The sequence below is a fragment of the Panthera pardus genome, unplaced genomic scaffold, assembly GCF_024362965.1.
Source record: "Panthera pardus isolate Hobbes unplaced genomic scaffold, ASM2436296v1 HiC_scaffold_24, whole genome shotgun sequence".
Taxonomy (NCBI): Eukaryota; Metazoa; Chordata; class Mammalia; order Carnivora; family Felidae; genus Panthera; species Panthera pardus.
The window spans coordinates 101838595-101865315 of record NW_026526810.1 but is presented as its reverse complement, the minus strand read 5'-3'; the positions used below and the strand labels follow the sequence as shown (position 1 = coordinate 101865315).

General features: G+C 40.0%; 1 protein-coding gene across 3 annotated transcripts in view; it reads left to right on the top strand.

Annotated features, from left to right (window-relative positions):
- PPP2R5E (protein phosphatase 2 regulatory subunit B'epsilon) overlaps positions 1-26721 on the top strand; it is a 150698-nt gene extending 123977 nt beyond the window's left edge. For 2 of the 3 annotated variants that reach the window (XM_019451596.2, XM_019451595.2), the window contains exons 6-14: positions 5008-5138; positions 5258-5317; positions 6296-6404; positions 7824-7877; positions 7980-8030; positions 9824-9943; positions 14626-14753; positions 16801-16902; positions 21877-26721. In XM_019451596.2, coding sequence (XP_019307141.1) covers positions 5008-5138; positions 5258-5317; positions 6296-6404; positions 7824-7877; positions 7980-8030; positions 9824-9943; positions 14626-14753; positions 16801-16902; positions 21877-21976 — 855 coding nt within the window. In that variant the 3' untranslated portion in view covers positions 21977-26721. The remainder of the gene's footprint in view (positions 1-5007; positions 5139-5257; positions 5318-6295; positions 6405-7823; positions 7878-7979; positions 8031-9823; positions 9944-14625; positions 14754-16800; positions 16903-21876) is intronic. The other variant, XM_019451597.2, reaches the window with a different exon arrangement.

The following is a 26721-nucleotide window of genomic DNA, read 5'->3' as shown; positions in this document are numbered from 1 at the left end:
CTCAGTCTGGCCCACACATTGGCTAGTCTGTAGTTCCATTGTTTTCTCTGAAGGTCTCCTTCCCAGAGCTGGAGCTCTGGGCATCTTGCTCTGGTTGGCACTGGTGGCTTCCTCTAGGCTGTGTCCACCGTAGTTATCCTGGGGTTTCCCTTTGCCACTCTTCTGCACTCTGCTTCTGCACTCTTTGCTTGCTTATCTCCCTCTCTTTGATTTTGGCAGAATACATCTTCTAGATGCTTCCTAAGAAGGTATGAATGGGTTGTAAGTTTTCAAGACCTGCTTCTCTGAACATGTCTTTATTCTACCCACACACTTGATTGACATTTTGGCTAGGGATAGCTTTATGGGTTAGAACTCATATTCTCTCAGATGTTTTAGGGAGTTCTAGATTGTCTTCTACTTCCAGTATTGGTATTGAGAAGGCCTGCGCCAACTGGGACTCCTTATCCTTTATAGTGACCTATTTTCTCTCTCCGCTTTTGAGATCTTTTCTTTGTCCCCAGTGTCCACATAATTCAAACTGATGTGCTTTGCTGTAGGTCTTTGTTTATTAATTGTGCAGAGAGCATACTGGCCCTTAGCTCTATCGAAACTCATGTCCCCTTTTTCTGGAAAATTGCATTGAATTCTTTCTTAGATAATTTCATGTGTTTTGTTTTTGTGTCTGTGTGTCTGTTCTCTGTGCCTGTTTGGAATGTGTTGGACCTTCCAGATGGATCCTCTAGTTACCTTCTTTCTTCTATATACTATCTTCTTCTATACTTTCAGGATAGATTTGCTCATTGTAATGTTCCAGTTCTTCTGAAAGTTTTATTTCTGTTACATCTTGAATTTCCTGAAGTTCTTTTTATTTTCTGAATATCCATCTGTAGTTGCTCTGTTTTGTTTCAGGGATCCAATAGGTTTGTTTATTTCTGGGGATAAGTTCTTTTTTGCAGGGTTTTTTTGTTTTTGTTTTTTTGGTTTGTTTCTGTGCTTGCATTGTGGCTTTTTCCTCTGATGTCTTTATGATTGTTTTGGTCTCTTTTGTGTTAGAATGCTGGTGATCCTTGGCTTCATAGTTACATGTTAGTCATCAGAGAGGCTTCTTAGAACCATCGAAGAGCCTTCTTAGAGTGCGTGTGTGTGTGTGAGCATGCGTGTGTGCATGCATGCACACAAATGGGAGACACTTAGCACATTGGGCAGAGACCTTGCTCTTTCAATGACAAACCCTCAAATATCTGTATCAACAGGTGTTTCCTCTTGAGGCTGTCAAGAGGCTGAGGCTGAGGTCCCTCAAAAGGGACCTTCCTATCTCCTACCTCATCCAGGATTTTGAGGGCTTAGGCAAAGGGACCGGCAGAAGTCTCATTCTTCAGCATGCTGACTGTTATTTAATCCCCCCCCCTTTTTTTTTTAATTTTTCACTTAGCTGTGTACAGTGTCTTGAAGATGAGAGACTTGGGTGCTTATTCTCTCCAGATTTTGATTGTAAATCTTTAGTCCACTGCTTGGGACACGATCTGGGAGGTCTTGTTACTCTTTCGACAAACTTTCAACCAGCCCTCCTGTTTTTAGCTCTCCACACCCTTGCCATCAAATATATCTGGTGTCTTCAGTTCTTAAGCCTTTTAAGGGTTCTCTAGTGTGAACTGGCTTGCTTCTTGTTGGCTCCCTTCCTTGCTGGCAGGATGGAAAAACACTTAGCAGAGTGGAGAAAGAGGAAACCTAAGATAGTTACCCCTTGCCATCCACTTTCCATCTTTGAAAAATGTGTAAATTTGTCTCATCTGCTCTCCATTCCTCTTTGCCCCGTGGGTTTCTTCCGTTTTTATTCTTTTATTCTAATCTCAGGGGGGACTCAGGAGAGAGTTTCAGTCTCCCATGTCTGATTGGGAGACCCTAACTGCCTTTTGCATTTTGCCCTTTTCATGTCCCTGGAGATTTATGATTAGGTTCAAAGGAGGGTTCTTTGGCTAAATCACTCCCCAGTTCATCCCTGTTTGTGAGCTTCAGGAAAGCTGGCTTTGTAAACTAGGAGTCAGCATGTTGACAGGTCTATCTTTGCTCTGTAGTCACCTTGGAAACTCTCCAGCTTTTCTCTGACAACAAGTTGCCTGCTATATTGTAGGGAGTGCAGTTCACTAGGCATTTGCAGATGCTGGATGAGATTTCTCATTGCTTTTTTGTGGGCCGTGTCTATATGACTAAGCACAAGTGTGTCATTTTGTTTTGGAAAGCAGAGCTCATCCCTCTCCTCCTTTTCTCGACCTGTGTGTTGTTATACTTTTTCTTTTGTCTTTTATATCATGAACTCACCAAAAATGTGTTCTATAGTTCTGCAAAAAAGTAATTTATATAATGTAATTTATCTTTCTTTCTCATAGGACATCATATATGATGATACTATTTGTGGCTTTGTAAATGACTTAAGTTAGATGCCTGGTGATGCATGTTTTTTTGAGTGCCTAATGAAAACACAAGTTAAATAATTTTTGCTTAATTATATTTTCATTAAACTCTAAAGATTAATAGTACATAAGCATAGTTGATTCAAGTTTTGCTAACAGTACACCCCTCAAACCTTCTCTTATGTTGGTTGCAAATTACCCACTAAACCCTTTTATAACACCTAAAAATAGAAACCAGATTAAAAAGTAGAACTTAAAAGGTTAATTATTTCCATTAACAAGGAGTAGGATGAGTAGGTTAGAGATCTTATGTCATTTTGTGTGTGTGGTAGATAAGAGATACTGGGCCCCTGGGACCTTTTCGCTTATGGGGCCACATACCTTTCCTTCTTAGAGTGTTCCCTGTGGAAGTGTTTAGTCGACTTGCTCATTGCTTTCCCTGTGGGCTCCCAAGTTTTTCACTAGTGTGTGTGTGCACAGTAACAAGGACAGTTCTTGGCATGTGCGGACATTGATTGATTGGTTGATGGACTGCATGGCTGACGGGGCAGAGAGACGGCAGTTGTCTTAACAGCTTCTATTCTGATGGGCTGCTGGTGAAGGTGTGTGCTGTTGAGCCTGCCATGAACGCTGTCCCTCCACTTCAGCCTTCTCATTTCTTCATGGATCTGTCTGGATGTCACTTCCTCCAGAAACCTTCCCTACCACTCCACTTCTCCCCAGTAGAGTGGATTTGTCTGCTGTGTGTTCATATAGCATCCTAAACCACTTATGCTGCCCGTTCACCGGTATCGCTCATTTAGACTTGGCTTTGTGAAAGCTGATTGTGTCTGTCTTGCTCACCGTTGTATCTCTGACACCTTGCCCAGTGGCTGGCTCTGAATAGGCAGACATATTTATTTGAGGTACTTGATTTTTGAATGGACAGACAGGTGGACGGATAGATCGATGGATGACATTGTGTAGCCAAAAATTGCATTTCTGTCCCTGCCCAATTTTGAAGATTCTCCTTCAGTTTGTACTTCCTGCCGTTATTTGAAGGGCCATTCTTTGTCTGTAATTGTGTCTTTGTTCAACGAAAAGCACCAAGCAAAAGCAGATAATTTATTTGATTACTGCCCACTGAGTTATTCTTCTGCTGTCAGCCTCATGTCTTAATCACCTGAAATCATGCTTACGTGTGTCTTGATAGCTTTTTTGGTAATTAGTGTAGTCTGTGTTCATTTGTATACTGTCAGTATGCTCTTGAGATGTTTTGCTGTAAAGTCAACTTTAGTATAAACTGTGAGTCTTGTTTTATTGTGATGCTAATGAATGTATGAGGAACTCTGTAAAATTCAAACCAGTCTTCAAGTTTGTTCTTCAGCTGGAGGAACCTGCCCACTGTCATTTAAAAAAAAAAAAAAGAAAAGCTTTATTGAAATATAATTCACATACCATAAAATCCACCCTTTTAAAAAAGTTTCCAACTTAGTGTTGTTTAGTATATTCACCAAGTTGTGTATCCATGACTGCTATATAATCACAGAACGTGTTTTAGCATCCCGCAAAGAAACGCCATACTCCTTAGCGGACCTTCTTCATTCTGCTTTCTGTCTCTGCGGATTTGCCTGCTCTACAGTATGTGGCCTGTGTGTTTGGCTTCTTTCACTTAGCATGATGTTTCAGAGGCTCCTCCGTGTGGTATCAGTACTTCATTCCTTTTTGTGGGCTGAATGATAGTCCATTGTAGCACATTTTGCTCATCCGTGCATTAGTTGATGGCCATTAGGGTTGTTTCCACTTTGCGCTATTGTGAATCATGCCGCTGTGAACGTTCATGTACAGGCTTTGTTGTTGACATATGTTGATATCTTATCAGGATTCAGTTATTGACTGAGTGGAAGTCAATACAAGTGAGTGGAAGTTCAAAGAATGTCATCCATGTATAATAAACATACAGAAATCATAAATGTTCACCTCAGTGAGTGTTTACAAAGTGAGTACACCTGTGTAACAAGAACGAAGCTCTACAAAAAAAACACTGCCAGGATCACTGGGGACTTTTAGATGTTGGCTTTGGTTTAGGTTGATTCATTTACCTGCATGCTCGGGTAGAGCTGAAGGCTTATCCTAACTGTATATTTGGAACATGAGCTCAGTAGGTAGTTTGTTATAGGAGTGCGGCAGCTGAAATCACAGACTCTAGGGCGTCAGTTGTTTGGTTTCAAACCCCAGCTTTGCCATTTATTAGTGTGAGACCGGGGGCAAGTTGCCCAATGATCTCTGAGCCCCAATTTCCTCATCTGTAAAATGGGGATAACACTACTTTATAGGAAGGATTAACATAAGTAGATTGCTTAGAAAGTTGCATGATAATCGTGCTAAGTGGAGTATGTGTGTTACCTCTTACTGTTGTTACGATGATTATTATTGTGTTTATCTCTTCATTAGAATGTAAGCCCCTTGTCTGACTGATTTATCTTTGTATTTTCAAAGACTAGCACTGTGCCTGGCCCATAATAAACTTTTGAGGAAGGAAAGGAGGGAGGGATTTTAAATCATGAGTAGCAGAACTCCTAAATCCTTTCCTGAAACCACTTCTGACTTCTACTCTGTCTTTCATTTACAACAGCTTTTGGAGCTATTTGACAGCGAAGACCCTCGGGAACGGGACTACTTAAAAACAGTCTTACACAGAATTTATGGCAAATTTCTTGGTCTTAGAGCATTTATCCGAAAACAGATTAACAATATTTTTCTAAGGTAAGTGAAGGGTGGGGGGGAGGACGAGTAAAATTGGTGGTTTCATAGAAGTGTTAAGTAAACATCAAATATTTGAACATCATGTACTGACTTTATTCTTTCTTTCCTTTTTAAAAAAGGTTTGTTTATGAAACAGAACACTTCAATGGTGTAGCCGAACTGCTGGAAATATTAGGAAGGTAAGCACATTTTTAGCTAATTGCTAATCTCAGGTGAATAACATTTTGCAAATTAGATTCAAGTGGCACAGGGCAACTCTGACCTAGATCTCTTGCTGTATGTACATCGGGTACTCTAATTTGTGCCTTAGCCTATTTCCCAGCTGACCCTACAAGACGTGATTTCTTGTTCCCCCTTGTTCCACAATTAGGCATTCCTAATTCTACCAGAATGACTGAAAGAGCTGACAGTTTGTTCATTGCTACAGAGACAGTACATCTGATTGCAGCCAGGCCAGTTACTCCAAAACACCTTATTCTAGTTAGTTTCTAGGCTACCTGTCCTTTGCCATATCTTTTGACCACAAGTTCAGATAAATTGGAAGGATTGCCTTTTTCACAGGAGCCATGTACCCAGGTGTAGTTCTTGAACAGCTGCTGCCTGGACGAGTGGAATGAATTGGAAAGAGACAGCTGTTGTGTAGGTTTCTACACACAAGGGAGGTTAATGTAACTGGACAATGTGATTACTTAGTTTCTCCCCCTAATAGGAGGAGAAAAAGAAGGTGGAGTCCCATGGTTTTTTCTGTGATTTCCCCAGGCTGGGCTCTATACCTGTGGTATTCTTGGTCTGAGAAGAAATTCCAGGAATGATGTCTACAAACGGAAAGGGTCATAAGTGAGCAGTTTTAGGGGGAAGGAAAAATAAAGAGTCTTTGATCGAAGAGCTTTCTGTTGCTCAGAATCATTTACTCGGTTTAAGAGCATGAGAGCCCATGCTAGGAGATCATCAGCAAATTTTCTTTAATTTCCTTCCTGCTTAAATGTGCTCTTTGAAGTAACTGGGAAATCTTGGATGCCACTGGGGTGGGGTTTAGGTTGTTCTGGACCCAACAGAAACTGATTCCGATTTAACCTGGTCCTTCCATGAACAGGTGGTCTCGGTTTTGCTGGTTGTGATCACGCTGCTAATTCATGTTTCTTTTTTCTTTTTCCTAGTATTATCAATGGCTTTGCTTTACCTCTTAAGGCAGAACACAAACAGTTTCTGGTGAAAGTGTTGATCCCTTTACACACTGTCAGGAGCCTATCACTCTTCCATGCCCAGGTAGAATTTTATGCAAGTTCTTTTGGAAGCAAAATTAAAAGTTTATAAACTCAGTGTTTCTTTGATATTGATATTTCCTTACGTAAACAAACAAACAAACAAAAAACTCGTTCAAGTATAAAATACTTCCCGAGGAAAATTAAAATGTGTGTTAATGTTTTCTATGCATAAGGGAATCATGGGAGTATTTTTCAAGAGGGAGGAACATCTATTTCGCCATCTCATTTTACAGAGAACTTTAATGACTAGTACACAAAATTATATACTGAACATAGAATAAAATATGTGTGTTTTCCAGATTTAGATCTCTGGACTTGTAATCGTTTTTGAGTGTTCTGGAATATTTGATCTCATCCTCATTTGCATCAGCCTGTCACTTGCTCTCTGCCCCCTCTCTTGGTTAATTCACTATTTCCTTCTCACTTTCTCCAGGCAAATAAACACACTCCCAAGTAAACAAATCAATCAGTACTTTCACATCTTTTTATTTTTAGCCTCTATGACTTTAAAAAGCATCCTCTGTCTTGTCCCAAGTCTGGTTTCCATGCTAACACTGCCTTGCGTGGTACGTGTGTCCCTAGGGGACAGATAAATGATGTAGTGGCATTTTAATTTTAGTGTTCCAAACCAATGGGAATGTTTTGAGTTTGCATAAAAATGTCACACATTTTTCTGAGCAGTGTTCCTCTTTAAATGTGAAATTCTGTGTTTCGAGGAAAAATTAGTCCATATGTTTCTAATTTAGAACACCATCAAAATGTTGTTTCGCAAGGGTGGATTTCTTGTCCAAAAATCTTTACGAGCCCTTTTACAAATCTTGCCTCTGGTTTTTGAAATCACATTTCATGATCGTGTAAAAGAATTCTTACCTAGCTGGGCTACCATCAGATGTAAAACTTCACATTTCTCCCGGTTCTAACTGTGGCAGGTACAACCTTTTATCTCTTCATGAAACCGCTTCAGCCTGCATGGGCCACTTTAGGCGGTCAGCAAGAGGTTTAGTAAGTGCCTGCCTTTCGTGTAGGACTCTTCTGGAGCCACAGTAAAACCCCGTGCTGTTGATGTTGGCACAGAGAGAAAGGAAGCCCACGCGATGTAGCTTAGACTGTATGTAGATGAGATACTTTCAGAATATACTGAATGTGATATTTCTGCTTTTCATTAGCTGGATACTTCATGTCTCAGTATCCTTTTTTTTTTTTTTTAACAAAATTCCCCTGGGGCGTTATTAGTGTCAATTTTTGGCTTGAAAAAGTAGCTTTTTATTTCATTTTATATATATTATATTTTTAGAATGAATTGAACATGAAATTACTAAAACCAGAGTCTAGAAACTTTGTAGGAAGTTTTGATGTATCTTTGAGCCCTTTTGAGTATATAGCATTTCCAATTTTGTCTTTCATTTTTCTGTTTCTCCAGCTGGCATATTGCATAGTACAGTTTCTGGAGAAAGATCCTTCACTCACAGAACCAGTAAGTATTTTTTCCATAATTTCAAAAGATTTCAAAATGACTATTTTTCATAGAGTCTATGTAGACAATTAAGTACCATTGTTTTTCTCCTTTTCATTTTAGGTTATTAGGGGGTTAATGAAATTTTGGCCTAAAACATGTAGTCAAAAAGAGGTAAGTGCTTAATGTCAGCGTGTTAATAACTCACTAAATACTTTGTAGAGTGTCAGGCTCTGAGCCGATAAGTATGTGTAAAAATCCATGATCTCGTCTAATCTTCATTTTATCTCTGTCAGGCAGGTCTGTAAATATTCATATGTTACTAGTTTTAAAATGGAAGCATGGAGAGCTGAAGTAGCCTGCCTGAGTGGATGCTAAGTGGAAGGGAGTGGGTCAGAATCCGCCACCCTGATTCCTGAACCCTGAACTTTTGTCACGCTCTGCTCAGTCCCAGGGAAGCCCAAGGCAGGCTCCGGTCACGTGCCCCACTGTCTAGCTTTATCGAAGTCACCTTTCCAGTGGCCACCCTCATGGTGTGGAGGTTTTGGTGTTGCTGTAGATAGGTGCTAAAGCCACCAGCCCAAGTACTCCCCATTTTAAAATAGAGTATAGGTGGGATCTTACTGTCTACAATTGTAAACTATGTTACAGACCTCTAGTTCCAGCTCTTCAGAAGTGGCCCTGGAAATCGCTGACCTTCAGTCGTTTGTACTTTTGCTAAGACCTAACCAGCCATGTGCCCTGTGAGGAGGTTGTAGGGGAGGAAGTCTCTTAGCTTAGCTGTGAGCCTCGCTGGGTGCCAGACCTGCACTCACTCTTCTATAGAAACCATGTGGAAAATGGCCCAGCAGGAAAGGTCATCTGTTAGCTTGACATTTTGGGAGACTTGGGGGAGAACTCCTCTATGTGTCTTGACAAATGGCAAGAGTCAGCTGCCTACTTTGTATTACTTTTAACAGAAATACCCTCCTTTTCAAATCAGTTTCAATTCTCCAAAACCCTACTTTATACAATTTCAAGAAGTCATCTGACTTTTTAATACCTGTTAGACAAAATTAAACTGTACATTGCTGTCCAGATGCACCTGAAGATTTGAAAACGTTGTCGTATGTCGTATTTTAATTGCATAGTTAAATTTTTTTTAAGGTAATTATTTTTCCGTGCCTAAATGGGTAACTCTTTTTTATTTCTCTGTAAGTTTTCCGTTGTATTTAAAACAGTCGACTGTGCTATTGATTTGGCTCCATTTTGTGATCTAAAAGCTCAGTTTCTTGAGACACATAGTGCCGAGGCTGAGACTCATTGTGCTTTATGGTGGGCAGTTGTGCGCGCTTACGTGTGTGTTGTACGTAAGTGTGTAGAGGCGAGGAGATGGGCTCAGTGCGTGCTAATGGGATTAAAATGGTACCTGCATGGGGGTGAAGCTGCTCATTTGTGTCTCTCCGTCTCTGTTAACTGGTGAATCCTACGGGAGCACCTAGCACGTAGCAGGGGCTGAAACACTTAGCAGATACCTGCATGCGCCACTGTGGACCTTTGTTCATCATGCAGGAGGACCGCTTTTCCCACTGTTTGAAAAATAAGAGTAGGGAGGCAGATGCTAGCTAGGTGAGAGCAAAAGAGGGGAGAGCCCCAGGGACATTGCTGTTTCCCAAGGGCCCTGCCGCCACATGTAAGTGCCCCCTCCCCCTCCCCCCCCTTTCTGGGTTAGATGTAGCACATAGAGGAATTTTTCCAAAGTAAATGGAATCATATTTTCAAAGCTATAGGGACTTTGCTTTTCATAAGTACCCTCTGGTGAATTCTTTATGAAGTGAACATCTAACGTAAGACAATGCCTAATTTTTTCCTGTTTGGTTTTATGTGTAAATTTTTCTTAAAACATTACAAACTCTCATGACTCCTCATCATTCATTTGGATTTTTTAACGAAGTACCTGAGGTTTTGCGTTTTGTATGTACTTACAGGTCATGTTCCTTGGGGAGCTGGAAGAAATATTGGATGTGATCGAACCCTCCCAGTTTGTTAAAATCCAAGAACCTTTGTTTAAACAAATTGCCAAATGTGTATCTAGCCCCCATTTTCAGGTTAGTAATAGAGGATGAGCCAGAGTGGCCTGTGCAACATATGTTATTTGGTAAAATTTTATTTGTATTGAAAGAAATGTAATGGACACTAGCTACCTGTTGTTTTTTATTTGCTATTTTCTCCTATGATAATAATTTTAATAATGACCTCCTCTATGTTGAACACCTGTAATAGGACAGCCACCGTGATGATGCTTTCTGTCTAGTGACTTCAGTGTTCATGATCACTCTGCAAGGAGGGCATTACGAGTTTTACAGATGTGAACACTGAAGTTCGAAGTGGTAAAGTAATTTGTCTCCAGTAAAATGGCTGAGTAAGGGGTGGACTGGTAGGGTTCCTGCAGAGTGTAAGAGAGAATGCGAAATAAAGCTTAAGAGACAGAACACACACATTCTGTACTGTGCTAGATGCTTTACGTGCATTCTTTGTAAACTTCAAATTATCCTACGGGGCTCTCCCCACCCCCTCACCCTCCCTGCCTGCTGTGTTCTAGAAGAAAAAATTGAAATTCAGAGAATGATTTGCTCAGGGCCCCGAGTTCATAAGCAGGTGAGTCCCTTCAGTGTAGCTTCTTGTGAACGTTGGTGACCTTCCCGTGGCACCACTCTGCCTCCTTGTGGCCACTCTGGGGGAATCACAGGGAAGCGAACCCAGCCACCTTTTCCTCAACTGGGCCCATTGCCACAGTGCTGCAGAACCCACACAAGAGGGAAGGGGTGACCTGGAGCGAAAACATGTTAGGTTTTATGCCCTTTCACTGTTTCACCAAGGTCCAAATCACAGACCTTGAAGATTGACTGTTTAGGTGCTGCCTGTTGACCAGAACAGATTGTTCAGATTGTAGCTGGTAGCACAGAATCACACACTGTTAACATGGTAGACTCGATGGTGAACTTTTCCCCTGAGCTGTCGGTATCCTGAGTAGGTAGGAGACAATTGGCTGTAGTTGTCGTTTTAATTTTTGACCCAAAGACATGTTAGCATGTTAAGGCAATGATCTTGTGACAGTCTAGCAATTATACCACAAAGCCAACCCAGAGAAAAAAAAAAGTGGAAGCCATTTATATGAACCGTTACGTTGCATTCAGATGATACAACACATGTCCAGATAAACAAACCAAAACACAATTGCAGGATACTGTGTCGGTGTTTGCATGTTACGCATGGCCTGAGTGCTCAGGCTTCTGGATTGTCTAGCTTACTTTTCAGTTTTCATCAGGACGTTCGACATTGTAGAAAGCAAGGACCAGAACTGACTGACACACACACTCATTCTCTCTCCCTCTCTCTCTCCCTCTCTCTCTCCCTCTCTCTCTCTCTCTCTCTCTCTCTCCCCTTTTTTCTTTTTTCTACCCCCCCCCCCCCCCGCAAATGTCTTTTAAGATCACCAGGGAGCCTTAAATGATGCTCAGAAGCTTTAGAAAGGAGACAATGTCTAGTCAGCTACTGCTATGTCCATTCAGGCTTCTGTAACAAAGTACCACAGACTGGGTGGCTAATGAACAGGAGAAATTTATTTCTGTGTTTCTGGAGGCCGGAAGTGTGAGATCAGGGTACCGGCGCAGTTGAGTGAGGCCTCTCTTCGGAGTTGCAGATTTCTTGTATCCTTACTTATCAGTGCTATTGTATAAGCACTAACCCCATTCATGAGGGCTCCATTCTTACAACATTAAGTACCTTTCAAAGGCCCCCTGTACTCATACCATCGTCTTTGGGGGTTAGGATCTCAACATATGAGTTTTGTGGGGACACAGGCATTCAGATCACAGGAGGCTTCTATAACAAAACACCACAGACCATGTGGCTTAAACCACAGAAATGTATTTCTCACAGTTGTGGAGGCTGGAAGTCTGAGATCAGAGTGTCGGCCTGGTCTGCTTCTGGTGAGGGCTCCCTTTCTGGCCTGCAGATGGCTGGCTGCCTTCTTGCTGTGTCCTCACATGGCCTTTCTTTGGTGTGTGTGTGAGGAGAGAGAAGATCTCTCTCTTCCTCCTCTTAAGACCACCAAGCCTATTGGATTAGGACCCCGCCCTTATGACTTCTTTTAACCTTAAGTACCTCCTAAAAGTCCTGTCTCCAAATACACCCACACTGAGGGTTAGAGCTTCAACATATGAATTTGGCCGGGGGGAGGGGGGGGGTTGGTGGGGGGAGGCAGTGTAGTCCATAACAGAAAGAAAAAATAATTCAAAATTATTTGACAGAAGTAAGACTTAGAACTAAAGAAAGAAGGACAGTAAAGAGGTTCTTCTTTTTCTTTCTTTTCATTTTTTTTTTATTTTTAAAATGTTTATTTATTTTGAGATAGAGTGCGTACTTGCACACGAGCTGGGGAGGGGCAGAGAGAGGGAGAGAGACAGAATTCCAGGTGGGCTCCGTGTTGTCAGCGCAGAGTCCGACTCAGGGCTCGATCTCACAAACCATGAGATCATGGCCTGAGCTGAAACCAAGAGCCGGACGTTTAACCAACTGAGACACCCAGGTGCCCCAAAGAGGTTCTTATTTATTCATTTCCTAAGTGTTCCTTGGTGTATCCAGCAAACATTTTTCAAGCGCCACTGTGTGTAGTCACATGCCTTTCACTACTTGCCCACCGTGTGGCATGGAGGTCAGACGGCTCCCACTAGAGACCACTCCATGTGCAAGGAGGACCGTGGGTCCCAGGAAACTAGTGGTTCTGTCCTAGTGTTAGACATGCTAATTTTTGCTTTGCATAAGCATTGCCTTTCCTCTTTAAGGGGCTTTGCTGGATACTGACTTTCTGTAAGTGATTTTGCATAGTAACACATACATCCATTAAAATACTTGTTAGCATTAAGTAGCAGGTAAACATTAGACTTGTAATTGGATGTAGGTAAATCCTAGGTTTCTCCTTTTGTACCTGATGGGTGGCCTGGTGGGCTCTTTAAAAGTTCTTCCCTTTGGTTGTAAGTTTCAGAGCAGCCTCAACCCTGTTCCTCCTCTTGTCCTTGGCTCTGCCTGCCTCAGCCACGCCTTGTGCTTCATGGTTTCTAGACCCATCGTCCATGTTAGCACTTCTGCCGTCCTTTCCTGTGATTCCCTCCGCCTTATCCTTCTTTGCTTCATCCTTCAGAGCCCCATTTAGATGCTACTGCCTGTGTTACATTGCTGCTACTCCTCCTCTCCCTCAGGTCATCCAGATTGTTCATTCCACTCTTTCCTCGGGCTCTTTGTTTCTTCTTTATCGGTACAGCATCTGTCACGGGTTACATAGGATAGGCCCGTAGATCCCTGCTTCCCCTGCTGGCATATGAGCTCCAAGGGGATAACAGAGTAAAGAAGTTAAGAGCAGGGACTTTGGAACCTGCCACTTACTAGCCATGTGGATTTGAGGCAATGGCTTATATACTCTGGGCTCTATTTTCCTCATTTGCAAAATGGAAATGATGGCGCTTGTGCCATCGTGAGGTCATGAGGATTCAATAAGGTCGTGTGTGTGTGAAACACGTAGCACGGTGCCTGGCATGTACTAAATATTCAATAATGACTGTCTTCTTTGTACTCTCAGGGTCTAGTGCCTCATGAGGCCCGGGATTTTTTTTTGAAGCAAGTTGAATAATGTAAATGGAAAGGCTTAATTTCTCAGAGTCTATTGGTGGGTACATCTTGTACCATTTCATTAAATTATTAAATTTAAATTTAATGTAAATTTAATTCATTAAATTAGAATGTAATTTTTTAATCCCTCTGAATGAAAGAAGCCACTCTTTTTTTCTTTTTCTCCAACTCTAAAAAGCACCCTTGTCAAGATTTTAGCCTTTTTGAGATTTGGGGTTTGGTTATTCTTATTTTAGGTTCCTTTTGAGATTGTTTAGGTTATTTTTTTTGCCTTCCTTTGAATTCATAGAGTCCATTGGCTAGCATGGTGGTCAGAGAAAAGGGACCTGACATAGCAAGCAGGCGTCTGCATAGCCAGTGTCCCTAAGTCCAGGAACTGAGTGACTTTCTCCTGGCTGATGTAGTTCAAAGGAAGAGACCAGAAATAAACTGTGGAAAGAGTGTGGTCACGAACCTGGAGTCCCAGTGCTCACCATTTACTGGCAATGTGAGCTTGCCAGGTTGTTAGCCTCTCTGAGACTCAGTGTCTCCATCTCTGCAAGGAGCACATGACCTTACTCCTCGGACGGTGGCAAGGATGGGACGCCCTGTGTGCAGTGTTGGCACAGTGGCTGGGCCAGGGGACGAGCTGAGCAAATGTGACTGGCCTGCGGGGACGGGCAGCTGGGTGTTTCTCAGCAGCTGGTGGCCGAATGTCAGCCACGTGCCGGGCCCTGGGGTTGGTCTGAAGTGTGTAGGATGAAAGAAGGGAGCCAGAAGAGAGTTGAAGACTTGGGGAAGGCAGTGTGCATTAGAGAGGAAAGGTGTTTGGAGTGTTGGGAGGGAAGATGTGAGCTCAGATGAAATGGGCAGTATTGAAGGAGAATACAGAGAAATAATAGGTAGGGAAACTTTTTTCCTTCCCCTAATTGATGAACCTTTTGGGAACTCTCTAAAAGATTTGCAATCCACAACAATGTAAAGTGTGATTAATACTTAATTTCACATTTGATCGAATGATATAAAAATAGTCTTAAAATATTTTTGTTTGGAGAGATTTTAATTTTGTTTTATCTGTCTTTTTTGCTCTCTTAATATTTTCTTTTTCTTTTCCTTTTTAAAGGTGGCAGAAAGGGCACTGTATTATTGGAATAATGAATACATCATGAGTTTGATAGAAGAAAACTCGAATGTCATCCTTCCCATCATGTTTTCCAGTCTTTATAGGATTTCAAAAGAACATTGGAATCCGTAGGTTTTCAGTTTCTCCCCTCTTCTTCCTATTCTCCCTCCTCGCCCTTCCCTCTCTCCCTCCCTCTTTCTCTTTTGCTTAATAAAGTCTTGCCATGTGCCAGATGCTGTGCCTGTTGGTGAAGACAGATATGTGAAAACTCCTGTCTTTTAGAAATTCACTAACTGGTTGGGGAGACCCACAAGTAAACATATTTTATAAAACAGTGTTTTTTAAGTGCAGTTACATTAAAATCTCTGCTTCCATGAGGGGCTCCTGACTTGTCTGTGAATGCAGCAGAGCTTTTTTGGGGGTGGTCTGAAGTGAGAGGCGAGGGTTGCTGACATTGACGAGGGGGTAATGCTCAAAAGGATTCTTAAAGCAATGTGGCAGGTGGATGGGACGGGGAAGCCCTTTCATAGTGAGTCTCATCATCACATTAAAAGGCACAAACACATAAAAAGCACCTGTCAGGTTCTGAAACCTGTAAGTTTGGGAGGGCTAAATTACCAGGTCTTTTGGGGAGGTGGCTAGAAGATGGGGTGAAAAGGGAGAGTTCACCTCCCCCCCCCCCCCCACACATGAACCTTCACCAGTGGATGATAAGGAAATACTAAGGAGTCCTAAGGAGGAAAGTGCTTTGAATTGATTTGCATTTTAGCACGATCCATTTCTTAAAAACCCAAGTCTGTCATTACAAATGTTCTCTAGGAAGACAAGTTTAAAATCACTGAAGGAGATGTTTAACATCTAGTCCTATGAAGGTTAAAGCATTCTGTATTTGAATGGCTTTACATGTGTCTCTGGAATAGAAAGAAAATTTAGTGTGGTATTAGATATTAGTAAGATGTAATTAAGTATATTCCTAGTATGCGTTTAGAAGTTTTGCATACAACTGTAAAATATTACATTTCTTATTTTTCAAATTTGCCAAATTTTGTTATTAAAACTCATAAAAATAAAGAACTGGTAAATAATTCTCATTATGCAGGTAGTCTCTTGGGGACGTAGAGAGTGGTTTTGGCAAGTGTCTGTAGCTGCTCAGTGTACTGTATTTGGCTCTTCTCCATCACTATCCATTGTATGTGAGAAGGTCATTTCCCTCAACAGAAGGGAGCTTAAGTTTTCCTTTTAATAGGCACAGGGCAGAACGACACAGCAGGTACATTTATGTTTTGGAACATCAAATCCACGGTTTTTTTGACCTATGGCCTGACTTTTACCAGTGCCTTCTTCAGTGGTGTTGGTAGCAGATATGTTGCAAAACAGAAGTAATGGGCATTTTTGCAAAGGGCAGTGCTGTTTAGACTCTAGTCTGAAGATATCAAGCCCATCATGGGCATAGTCCTGAAGACGTCAAGAGCTTATTCTTCCACTTGATGAATCTATGTGCCGCCATTTTGGCCATTTAGCTATGTTCCACAGCTAACAGCAGCCATCACCAGCTTGCCGGTCACCTCAGCGACACATGTGTTGGGTTGGCGAGGGAACTTAGCAGGAGTGGATGGACTGAACCAGATCACAAATAGAAACTCAACTCATTAAACTGCCCAACTTACAGGGGTTCGGCATCCTGTCTTTGAATATGAATAACATACATATTTGTTTCCATGAGAACAGCTTTTGATTTTGATGAATTATGTATATTATCACTTTAAAAATAAAATTCTGTGCAAATTCTGGTCTCTAAGGTTAGTCCTACCACAGGTGCTCCTTTTTAGGGTGAAGTTGCTTTATTTTTATTCTTGCCTTTGTATTAAATGAAGTTAACAAGTGCCCACAGACAAGTCTATTCTGGGTACCAATAATTAGAAGGGCAGAATTAGATTTTTCTTTCTCTAATTCTGCCAACCCCTCCGAAAGATATCTTGCCCGGAACAGTGAAGAATGGAACTCTCTTGGTGTGGAAATGAACTGTAGGTCGTTTCTAGTTGTGGCAACTGAAAAGGGATGGAGATTTTGCAGTACAAGGAGCTCATTCAGACACAGGTTCCGCTCTCCCTTTTTCCATGCAGCTCCCATTATGTAAGACTAACCAACGTGTTCTCTTGTCTCTGTGCTTCCCAGGGCTATCGTGGCGCTAGTGTATAATGTGTTGAAGGCATTTATGGAGATGAACAGCACCATGTTTGATGAGCTGACAGCCACATACAAGTCAGATCGTCAGCGGTAACTTTTTAAAGCTTTTTTGTCAGCTGTGCACAAAACTGTTGAATTCTCTCCTTGCTCTTTGTCGCAGTTGCCCGATCGCACCCGAAATCATAAGCAACACACTTTTATTTCTTTCTGTGTTCACTTTTGCATGCTCATTTGCTGTGTCTTTATTGGTGTGCCACTAGGGAGCAAAGGGTCAGTTTGAGAAAGGCTGCTTTCCTCCTTCCCTTCAGTCATGTGTCTCTTCTACCTCAGAGTTAAGGGCCTGGCATGTAACTGGTATTTCGGGCCCATTTAAGGAATCCATCAGGTAGTTTGCCATCCGGGTTCACTCCCATTATTTGAGCTAGAATTGGGCAGATCTTGTATACTTCGCTCCAGCAAGAGGGGTGAGGCACCATTTTTGTTTAGCTCTTTGGCCCAGAACTTACTTTCTGCTCTAGAACACAACAAATTCATTAGGATGTAAAGGACAGTGAAAAGAACATGGAGGTGAAGAGTCGGGTATTATACAAATTTTGAAATGTTTGCGACCAAAAGGGAGCAAAAACCAGTTGAATTCTTTACATAAATGCTTATGGCTTAGTAAAGCCTTTCTTGATTTCATTTATATGTGATTTTTCAACTTCATTATTTCTTGTTCAACATGTCCGACTTTCTAAAAGAGTTTGTCTTGGTCCGTTTGGTTTGCTCTAACAAAATACCACATACGGGTGTTTTATGGGTAGCTTATAAACAACAGAAATGTATTTCTCTGAGTTCTGGAGGCAGGAAGCCAAGATTATGGTGCCAGCATGGTAGATAAGGGCCCTCATTTCTGATTCATAGCCAGCACCTTCTCACTGTGTCTTCACATGATAGAAGGGACAGGGAATCTCTGTGGGATCTTTTTTACAAGGTCACTAATACCTTTCATGAGGGCCCCACCTTCATGACCTAATCTTCTCCCCAGAGGCTAGCTACTGAACCCATCACCTTTGAAGGTGAGGATCTCAACCTAAGAATTTTGGGCAGGATGGGATGCAAATATTCAGATCTTGACATCGATATACTTGGAGAACTTGAGGAAGGTCTAGAGAGCTTGTTAGTAGTTGGGCTTCTGGTTTCGCTTTGATCCAGAAGCAAATGTCAGCTTTGTATAGTATGGACTTTGTATACTATGGACTTTAGAAGATCCCAGGGGTGTGTATGAGCATTCAGACCCAAGACCTTGCTGAACCTCCTGAACAGAGCTATGTGTGGTTCCCTTGCTTCTTTGCTTTGCCTGATTTTGCATGTGTTACTTGCATTTTACTGATAAAAAGAGCAATGAGGGGAAAGGTTTGGTGGCGGGGCAGAGGACTATCATAGTGATTTTTTTAAAAAAATTACCAGGATGTGGTTATATTGAAAAGCAAATTTAATTATGGAATATGGCAAGTGGTTTGCCTGTAGGCAGAAGAGTCTGGGGTATTTTATACAATATTGGGATAAATATCACTTACGGGATATGTTGTGCCATATTTGTAATTTAAGGAACTTTCAATTTAACTGTTTACAGTTGTTGTAAATTATTACGTTTATAACCCTCCTTGGCTCAAACTCAAAGTCTTTATTTAAAAGTGTTATTTAAGTAGAGGAAATAAAGGGCACATTCTCATACTGTGGCGTACCATTAAAGAGTGTGTTTTACATAATGTCCTTTTCTTTTATAGCAACTGAAAACCCGTAGTTATTATCCTCTTTCAATAAGGATGAAAGAAAAATCTGTAGAATCCCATTAAGAGAAATAAAGACCTTATTTCTAAAATATTCAAATTGAATTAAATTAATTCATATGTATTGAATTTTGGTAGCTTATCATTTAAACTAAATAGACCAAATCCTTGAAAAAGATACCTATTGACCAAGGGGCCCAGGAATAGACTTGGTTAAGTTGATTCTGAAGATCTGGTGTATTAGAGTGACTTACCATGAGTGGACTTTAAAAAAAAAAAAAATTTTTTTTTAACCTTTATTTGTTTTTGAGAGAGAAAGACAGAGCACGAGTGGGCAAGGGGCAGAGAGAGAGAGGGAGGCACAGAATCTGAAACCGGCTCCAGGCTCTGAGCTGTCAGCAGAGAGCCCGATGCGAGGCTCGAACTCGGAAACGGCAAGATCATGACCTGAGCCGAAGTCGGTCGCTTAACCAGGCGCCCCGGACTTTTTTTTAATGAAAGAAGGACTTTTTTAAAGTAAGGGTAATGTTTTGTTAAACGATCAATAGAAGATTGTACTGAATAGATGGAAACATTGGCTGCTCCCTGGATGTGAGACTAGGGAAAGGGAAGAAAGAGATTTATTTGGTACTGTTAGAGAAGAGCTAAATGGAAGAGTTTACTTCTGGATGGCACCAAGTTTAAGTGTTTCAGTTTAGATAAATTTTTTAAGTATTACAAACCTGGAAATGGTGAGTGGAAGAAATAACTAGCGTTGTTATATGCATATGCTAACATTAGTGCGATGTGAAATTGAAATTGGAAGAGAATTTGACAGTAATCCTAGCATGACAGTATGGTTAAGCTTTAAAATTCCCACCTACAGGGAGAGAAAAAAGTAGGAAAGAATGGAATGACAGTAAACTACATCAGAAATATTTAGAATATTTGAAGGTAAAGTTGTCAGTATAAAAGATGTATAATAAGCATAAAACTCAACTGGAAGAAAGCTCCACAGGACAAATTGTATTGAATGCCATAAAACTTTTATTTTTTTTTAACGTTTATTTATTTATTTTTGAGAGACCAAGAGAAAGTGTGAGCAGGGGAGGGGCAGAGAGAGAGGGAGACACAGAATCCAAAGTAGGCTCCGGCTCTGAGCTGTCAGCACAGAGCCTGACCCGGGGCTCAAACCCATGAACCGTGAGATTGTGACCTAAGCCAAAGTTGGATGCTTAACCGACTGAGCCACCCAGGCGCCCCAGCCATAAAACTCTTGATCACAGATGTGAATGAAATGCTTCAGGAACAAGATGATGGGTGTTTTAATGATGTCAGCACTTAATTTAAAGTTCAAATTAGGACAATGTGAACCTAACATATGTTTAACCTGTGTTTTAGTCAGAGAAAGTTCCTGGGACCCCTGGGTGGCCCATGGTTTTGTGGGTTCCAGCCCTGCATCGGGCTTTGTGCACTGAACCTGAGGAGCCTAATAGGAATTCTTTCTTTCTCTCTCTCTCTCTCTCTCTCTCTCTCTCTCTCTCTCTCTCTCTCTCTCTCTTTCTCTCTCTCTGCCCCTCTTCTGCTCACACACACTCTCTTAAAATAAATAAATAATTTTAAAAATTAAAAAGTTCCTAAACCCTTGCTTAACACCTTTTTCCCCCTCCAAATGAAAAGGCATCAGTGTTCTATGGTAACGTTTATTTAGACCTAATATTATTCCTAAACCTTACTGAAAAACCAAAAATGATTAATTTACCAAACAGCTTACTTACAGTTAAGAATTTGGAATTCATGATTGGAGGATCATCTAATCTATTCTCTATTGCCCTGCAGATATAATTCTTAGAGTCAAAATTACCGGAAAGAGACCTGTTGGAAAAATTGTTATGCCCATTGGAATTCATATTGTGCAGATTGTATTTGAAACAGCTGACACTAGTCATAGTATAAAGGCCTAAATTATCAAAATATTAATTATGAAATGATAATATTAATTATTATACTACAGAATCAAATATTTCCTCAAGACTAGTGGAATGAGAATATAAAATTAAGTACTTCTAGAGATTGGGGTTAATTTGTATGGCCGTAGATATCAAATACTTTTTTAAAACTTGGGGATGACGTTAAAAAATATGAGGCATTGGAATTATATACAGCTTTCACTTAACCTGTGTGGATTTCCCTGAGTGCATACTGTACTGTAACTGAGGTTAAGGCCTGGCTAGCTAAGGTGGCACAGGGACCATATCCCCATGGCTGAGATGGCAGGGCCCCCATTTTCAGGAAGGATCAGATTCACAACTCTTACCTGAGTCTGCTGTTTACTGGTTCATCACAGTATGAGAAAGCTAGGGATAGCGGTGGATTATTTTTAATAAATGGGAATGTACTTAATTTACGGTATAGTCCTATATTCCTTGATTTTGTGTTTTCTATCTGGTTGATGTTAAAATTAACATCCTTTCTTTTATCAAAATACGGTGATATAAAAGGTCCTTGGCAAAAAAAAATTTGTTGACCCTATTTTGGACATCCAGTTTTTTAGTAAAATTTATCAAATTTACCAGTCAAATTGGTATTGAGCCAAATTTGAAGGCTTGGAACATTAAACATTTGATTCATGATACTGTCAACGAAGTTCCTTCCAGACCGTTACAACTCAAGTCACAAAAGAAAGAACATTTTATTTGGTTGTATATATAGGTATAGAATAAGTTAATAACATGGATTTTGTGGTTGATTAATACTTGCAAGAACAAGATTCTGCTAAAGGATTTACTACACATGGTGTAGGGAAAATAGATAATAATAAAGGGAAAGTATATTTTCTTGACCTACTACTTTCTCTGCATCAGTATCATCCCTAGCATCCCTTTTGAGAAACTCTTTGGAGGCAAAGAGAAAATTAGATTTTAACTAGATCCCCAATAAAAATCGCTTAATGCGTCTTTGGATCTTTAAGATAATGGATACGTAGAAGTGACCTCTATTTTTGTTTCTTGGTCATTTTGAAGTTAACTTTCATTGTTAGGCTAAGTAAAAACGAATATTAATTTGAAATCTTAAAATAGTCTTGTCATCTCTTGCTCAGTACATTAATACAATGTTTCTGTGTATGTAAGTATGAAGAAAAAAAAAAAAAAGCAAGAGAAAAACCGAAATGAAGAAATACCCACCAGCTTAATACCAAACTTTTCAAAGACTACTTCTAAAATATACATGGGGGAAGAGTAGGGGCAGTTACGGTTAGGTAATCTTTTCAGACTTTCCTAGTTGTTTACCTTGTATTCTGTTTTCTCCCCAGTGAGAAAAAGAAAGAAAAGGAACGTGAAGAATTGTGGAAAAAACTGGAGGATCTGGAATTAAAGAGAGGTCTTAGACGTGATGGCATAATTCCAACTTAACAGAAATAACGACAGCAGCATCACTAACCTGTGGAGTCACACATTTATGTAGTAGAAGATGGGAGGAACAGTTTTCTGTATTGTGCACCTTTGCAGTAGATTTCACATTTGTTTCATTATTACAACAGCACTGTATATACCTGTCTCTAAGTAAAGGAAAAAAAAAAAAAAGGACTTCAGTCCAACGTTTGGACAGTAGATGGACTTCTCAGAACTTTGCAAACATAATCATTGTTCTAACCCTCTTTAAAAAAAAAAAAAAAAACACAAAAAAACAAAAAACAGTCTTCAGAGATCTGTTGATGAAATTGCTATGTTAAAATTCTATTATCAGGAGTTCCTTATTTATCCTTAGCAGAGAGTATGAAACAATTTTCAAATGTGAACAATCTTAAATTTAGCTTGTCTTTCTGCTAAGCTGTTAAATGTATTTATAGTAATGGAAGAAAAAAAAACCTGTCATTTCCTTATCAGTTTGTATAACATCCTCCTCTGGATAACTTGACTGTAATTTAACATCTTTTCCTTTTGCACATCTTCATGAGTTGAATGTCCATGTGGAAGGGGACCATGAATTGTGAAGGTCCCTGGTAAAAGTTTTGTTTACTGGAGTGAACATCTTTCCAGTAACCAGGTAGTCCTGGTACTCCTTTAGTTTTAAAATTAGGAGTAAAAGAGAAGAGGTGATAAACATAGTAGGGAAGGGAATTTTGGGTTCATGCATCCAGTTTATGGTGGATCCAAATCAATGTCTTGAATCCTTTGAAAACAGGTACTGGGACATCATAGGCTTCAGTACCTGACCAGTATTAGTTGCATCCATCATTGAACACACATACCAGAGATGTTTGAGAAATGTCAGAAAACATCCTTGTGGACCATTTTGTAATAAGAAAGACAAACACTAAACAGTACAACCATGAGATCGATCACCAGGATTGTGAATCTAATTGGGAAGAGAGTTGAGCAAACAGCTTGGACTGTTTGGAGTTGTTGCCTTACTTTTTAATATGTATTTATAAAGTATTCCAGCAAAAGAGGATGTAGCCTCTGGGAAAAAACAAACATATTACAGTGTTTTTTGTAGATTCTCGTTCTATATCTCATCATAGCGCCAGCCCTGTTTTTAGCCAGAAAGGATTCAGGATAAACATTATTATGCATTCTGAATTGGATGCATATTCCTAACTACTGTATTTGTTACCAAAAGTGGTTCTACAAATGCTACTGAAAAAAAAAATCTGGAAATCCCTAATGTCCTGAGTATTAATAATAAAGTTTAAAAATGCTTTTATATCAAAGGTGCATTGTGACCAAATTGTTTAAGAAAAAAACAAAAACAAAATTTAGGGCTGTATTATAGATCTATACCTTATTGGCTCTCTGCTTTGTATTTAAAAGAGGAATCTTACTACATCTTGGGGAGATAAGATGCTGATGAAATTTGTGTCCAGTATGTACTTAACCCGATGCGGTTGCATTATTATGTACTGAAAGATACGTGTTTTGGAATTTATTTTCAGGATGCTTTTGCTTGTTATGGACGTGGCAGCAGTGAGTTGATAATCCTAAACCTTCACCTCCAGCAGTATTCGTGGCATAGGGCTGATTCTGTGTTCATGTATTGAATTGTGATAGTAGGAAACATGAACATATGAAATGTTGTTGCTCTTAATAGAAATATAATATCAATATGGACTTGTATATTTTCTTCCTTCCACTTAAATATAAAGTAGAATATGCAGTTTTATCGTTTCCAAGAAAAAAAGGAAAATAAAAGCCGCTGACCTTTCTCCCCTATTAAGTGTTTCAGGATTATCAGGTCACAGTTTGTGCGTAAAAAAGTCTGCTAATTATGGATATTGTCATCTCAGTAACTTTGTAAAACAAAAACAAAACTTGGCTATGTTAATTCTGAAAAAGAAACAGCAGTAAAAGAGTCATATGCAACACCCAACACAACATGGTTTAATTGAATGAAGATTTTTTTTTTTTTTTTTTTTTTTTTTTTTTTTTTAAAGAACATTAATGGGGATTCAATGTAAAGCTGGCAGAGGCTGCTGAAATGAAACAACTTACTTTAAAAGTGCTGGAGCAAAGGTGCAAGTTCAAACACTAAAGATAAAAAATAAATTTGTAACAAATCATCTCCTTTAGCTCTTTTGATTTGAGCCCCGTTAGTTTTGAGTCTGCATTACATTTGTTTTTGACAGTATAAACTTGTTTGCCATTAATTCATCTTTTTAGATAGAGGACGTTTAAAATCCCTGGTTCATGAACTCTCTGCCCATTACAACGAAATGCAGTCATTTGCGATGAGAAAAACGAGGATCCTGTCGTGCACCTCTCCCTGCCTCCGAGCAAAGGTGAGGACTGCACAGATACCCTTGATGTTAAATCTGGACGTTGACCATTCCAAACTGAGAAGAACAAAGCCGAATTTTAGACATATGTACAGAAGCGATTATAAATTTATGTCTAAAATGTATAGGGCAACTTCTGAGAAGAAACGCTGTCTTTCCTTTTTTAAACAGAAAGTGACAATGTGACATCTGTCATGTTGTGTCCGGTGGCGCAGAGTAACCGAGGTGACCTGACTGTTGCACTCTGTGACATAGTTAAGGCCGTACTTGCTGCATTCACAGCAGCCCCCTCTCTCTGTCCTTTCCCACGTTTCTGCTGTTGTTGCAGCCTGACTTAATTGTGACAAATGCATCTTTGTGTTCTATTTTGTTGGCTTCATAATTTCCAGAACTATATATAAATATATTTTTTAAATAGCAAATATTGTAGTTAGTGAGTGACGATCACTCCAGCCTCATCCCTACCATATTGGTTTCAGGGATAGGATAAAGAGTGTCTTTGGAAGAAAAAAAACAAAAAAAAACAAAAAACGAAATCAAACCAAACCCTGTGGTTTTAGAATGATGCCGAGGTCTTAGGCTGTGGGCCTAGAACAACCATGTGAGTGAACTGACCCATCTCATACTTTGAATCAAGCATGCATTCCTTTTCTCGTTGTGCAAGTGGTCCCCAGTTGTTTCCCTCCCATGTTGCGTTTTTGTTCCTTTAAATTTTATTATATTTTGCTCTCCCTGACATCTGACTGTTTTTTATAAAAAATAAAATAAAATAAAAAATAAAGTAAGAAATAACTAATACCCTCGATGCCGCTGGATACTCACAAGCAGGGTTATGCTCCTTCATCTTGGGCTTGCTTGCCTAAATGGAAGGGTTTAATTTATTTTGTACCTCCTTCTATGCGTGGGACAGTCCAGGAAAGAGCCAGGAATTGCTTGTAATTGCACCTGCTATACAGGAATGTATAGCCCTAGGCTCAATCACACTATGGAAAGAAAAAAAAAAAGTATATTTAGAGCTTTAAAAGCTTTTTTATTTTTTTGTGGGGATCGGGGGGTGGGAAAGGGAAGATGTATGGATGTTACTGGCATTTTTAAGTCTTCAGAGTTTTTCTGTGTTTTTTTTCCCCCTTCTGTTTTGTCCTTTGCCTTTAATTAGGTGCACTGAGCTGGCCCAGGAAATGAAGAGATTCTCTCTTTTGATGCTATTACCAATGTTATCACAAAGTTGTGTCACCTGTAGCAGAAAGGTGGCACCAGACATGATCAGTGGTGTTTTATTTGCACATCAATATTTTTATTTTTATATTCTGGCTCAGCTGCTTCTCTGAGTGAAGTTAAGGAGTGACCCACAAAGGATTTTTGTAGTAGGCATATTGGCAATGTGTTTTATATTTCTCAGTATTTAATTTTGAAAATCTAAAAGGATTGTGCATCTTGAGAGAAAGTTGAGCAAATTTTGATCTAGTGGAATGTTAATTTGTGCTGCTTCCTGTGCACGATAGCAGCAGTAATCTCTCTCTTGGAAATAAACATCCCAGTTTATGATGTCTATGAATATAGGTTTCCTTTTCTTCCCTTCCTCCTTCCCACCCTTCCCCCCGCCCCGCCCTGCCTCCTTCCTGCCTTCCTTCCCTTCTACCTTCTCCGTTCCCTCCCTTCCTTCTCTTTCTTTACTTTTTTTTTTTTTTGAAATCACTTATTGTAAATAAGTTGTAATCCAGACCTCATGTATCAATGGGGAACTTTCAAATATAAATATTACCAATACATTTTCTGGTTGTTGTCTGATTTTTGATTGAGGTCTCGTGAGAATGACATATCCATTGGTTTTCGTTTGAAAATTTCGCTTTAGCCTCATCAATCTTTTGGTATTGTAGTATTCTATTGTTTTAGCAGGAGAGGGCAGCAAAAGTTTATGTTCCCTGTTAGAAATGCCGTGGTTCATATTGGTTTTCAATTTAATTGTGTGTGCGTGTGTGTGTATGTGTGTGTGTGTGTGTGTTTAAAACAGCATCTGTTTGTCGGCAGAGGTAAAAATGAAACATTTTTGATATGAAAAGTTGCATATGAAAATTATAGACTGGTTTAACCAGACAGTGAAGACTTCTGATCCACATCAAAGTTCAAATGCCACAAAACAATCTTCCAGCTCTGGCTAAAATATGCTACTTCCTTTTCAAACACAACAAAATGCAAGCTGAGTCTGAAACACTTGGAATTTAAGATGTCTTTCTTTGAAAATGATTTACTTTCTTCAGAGTGGTAACAGAAACAAAAATGAAGGTGCTCCCAAAGAGAAATGTAACCTTCCCCTTTCACAGCCATTTGAGAGGCTCTGTACTGTGGGTGCATCCTAATAAAGCAGCGAAGAGTTTTCAGGTG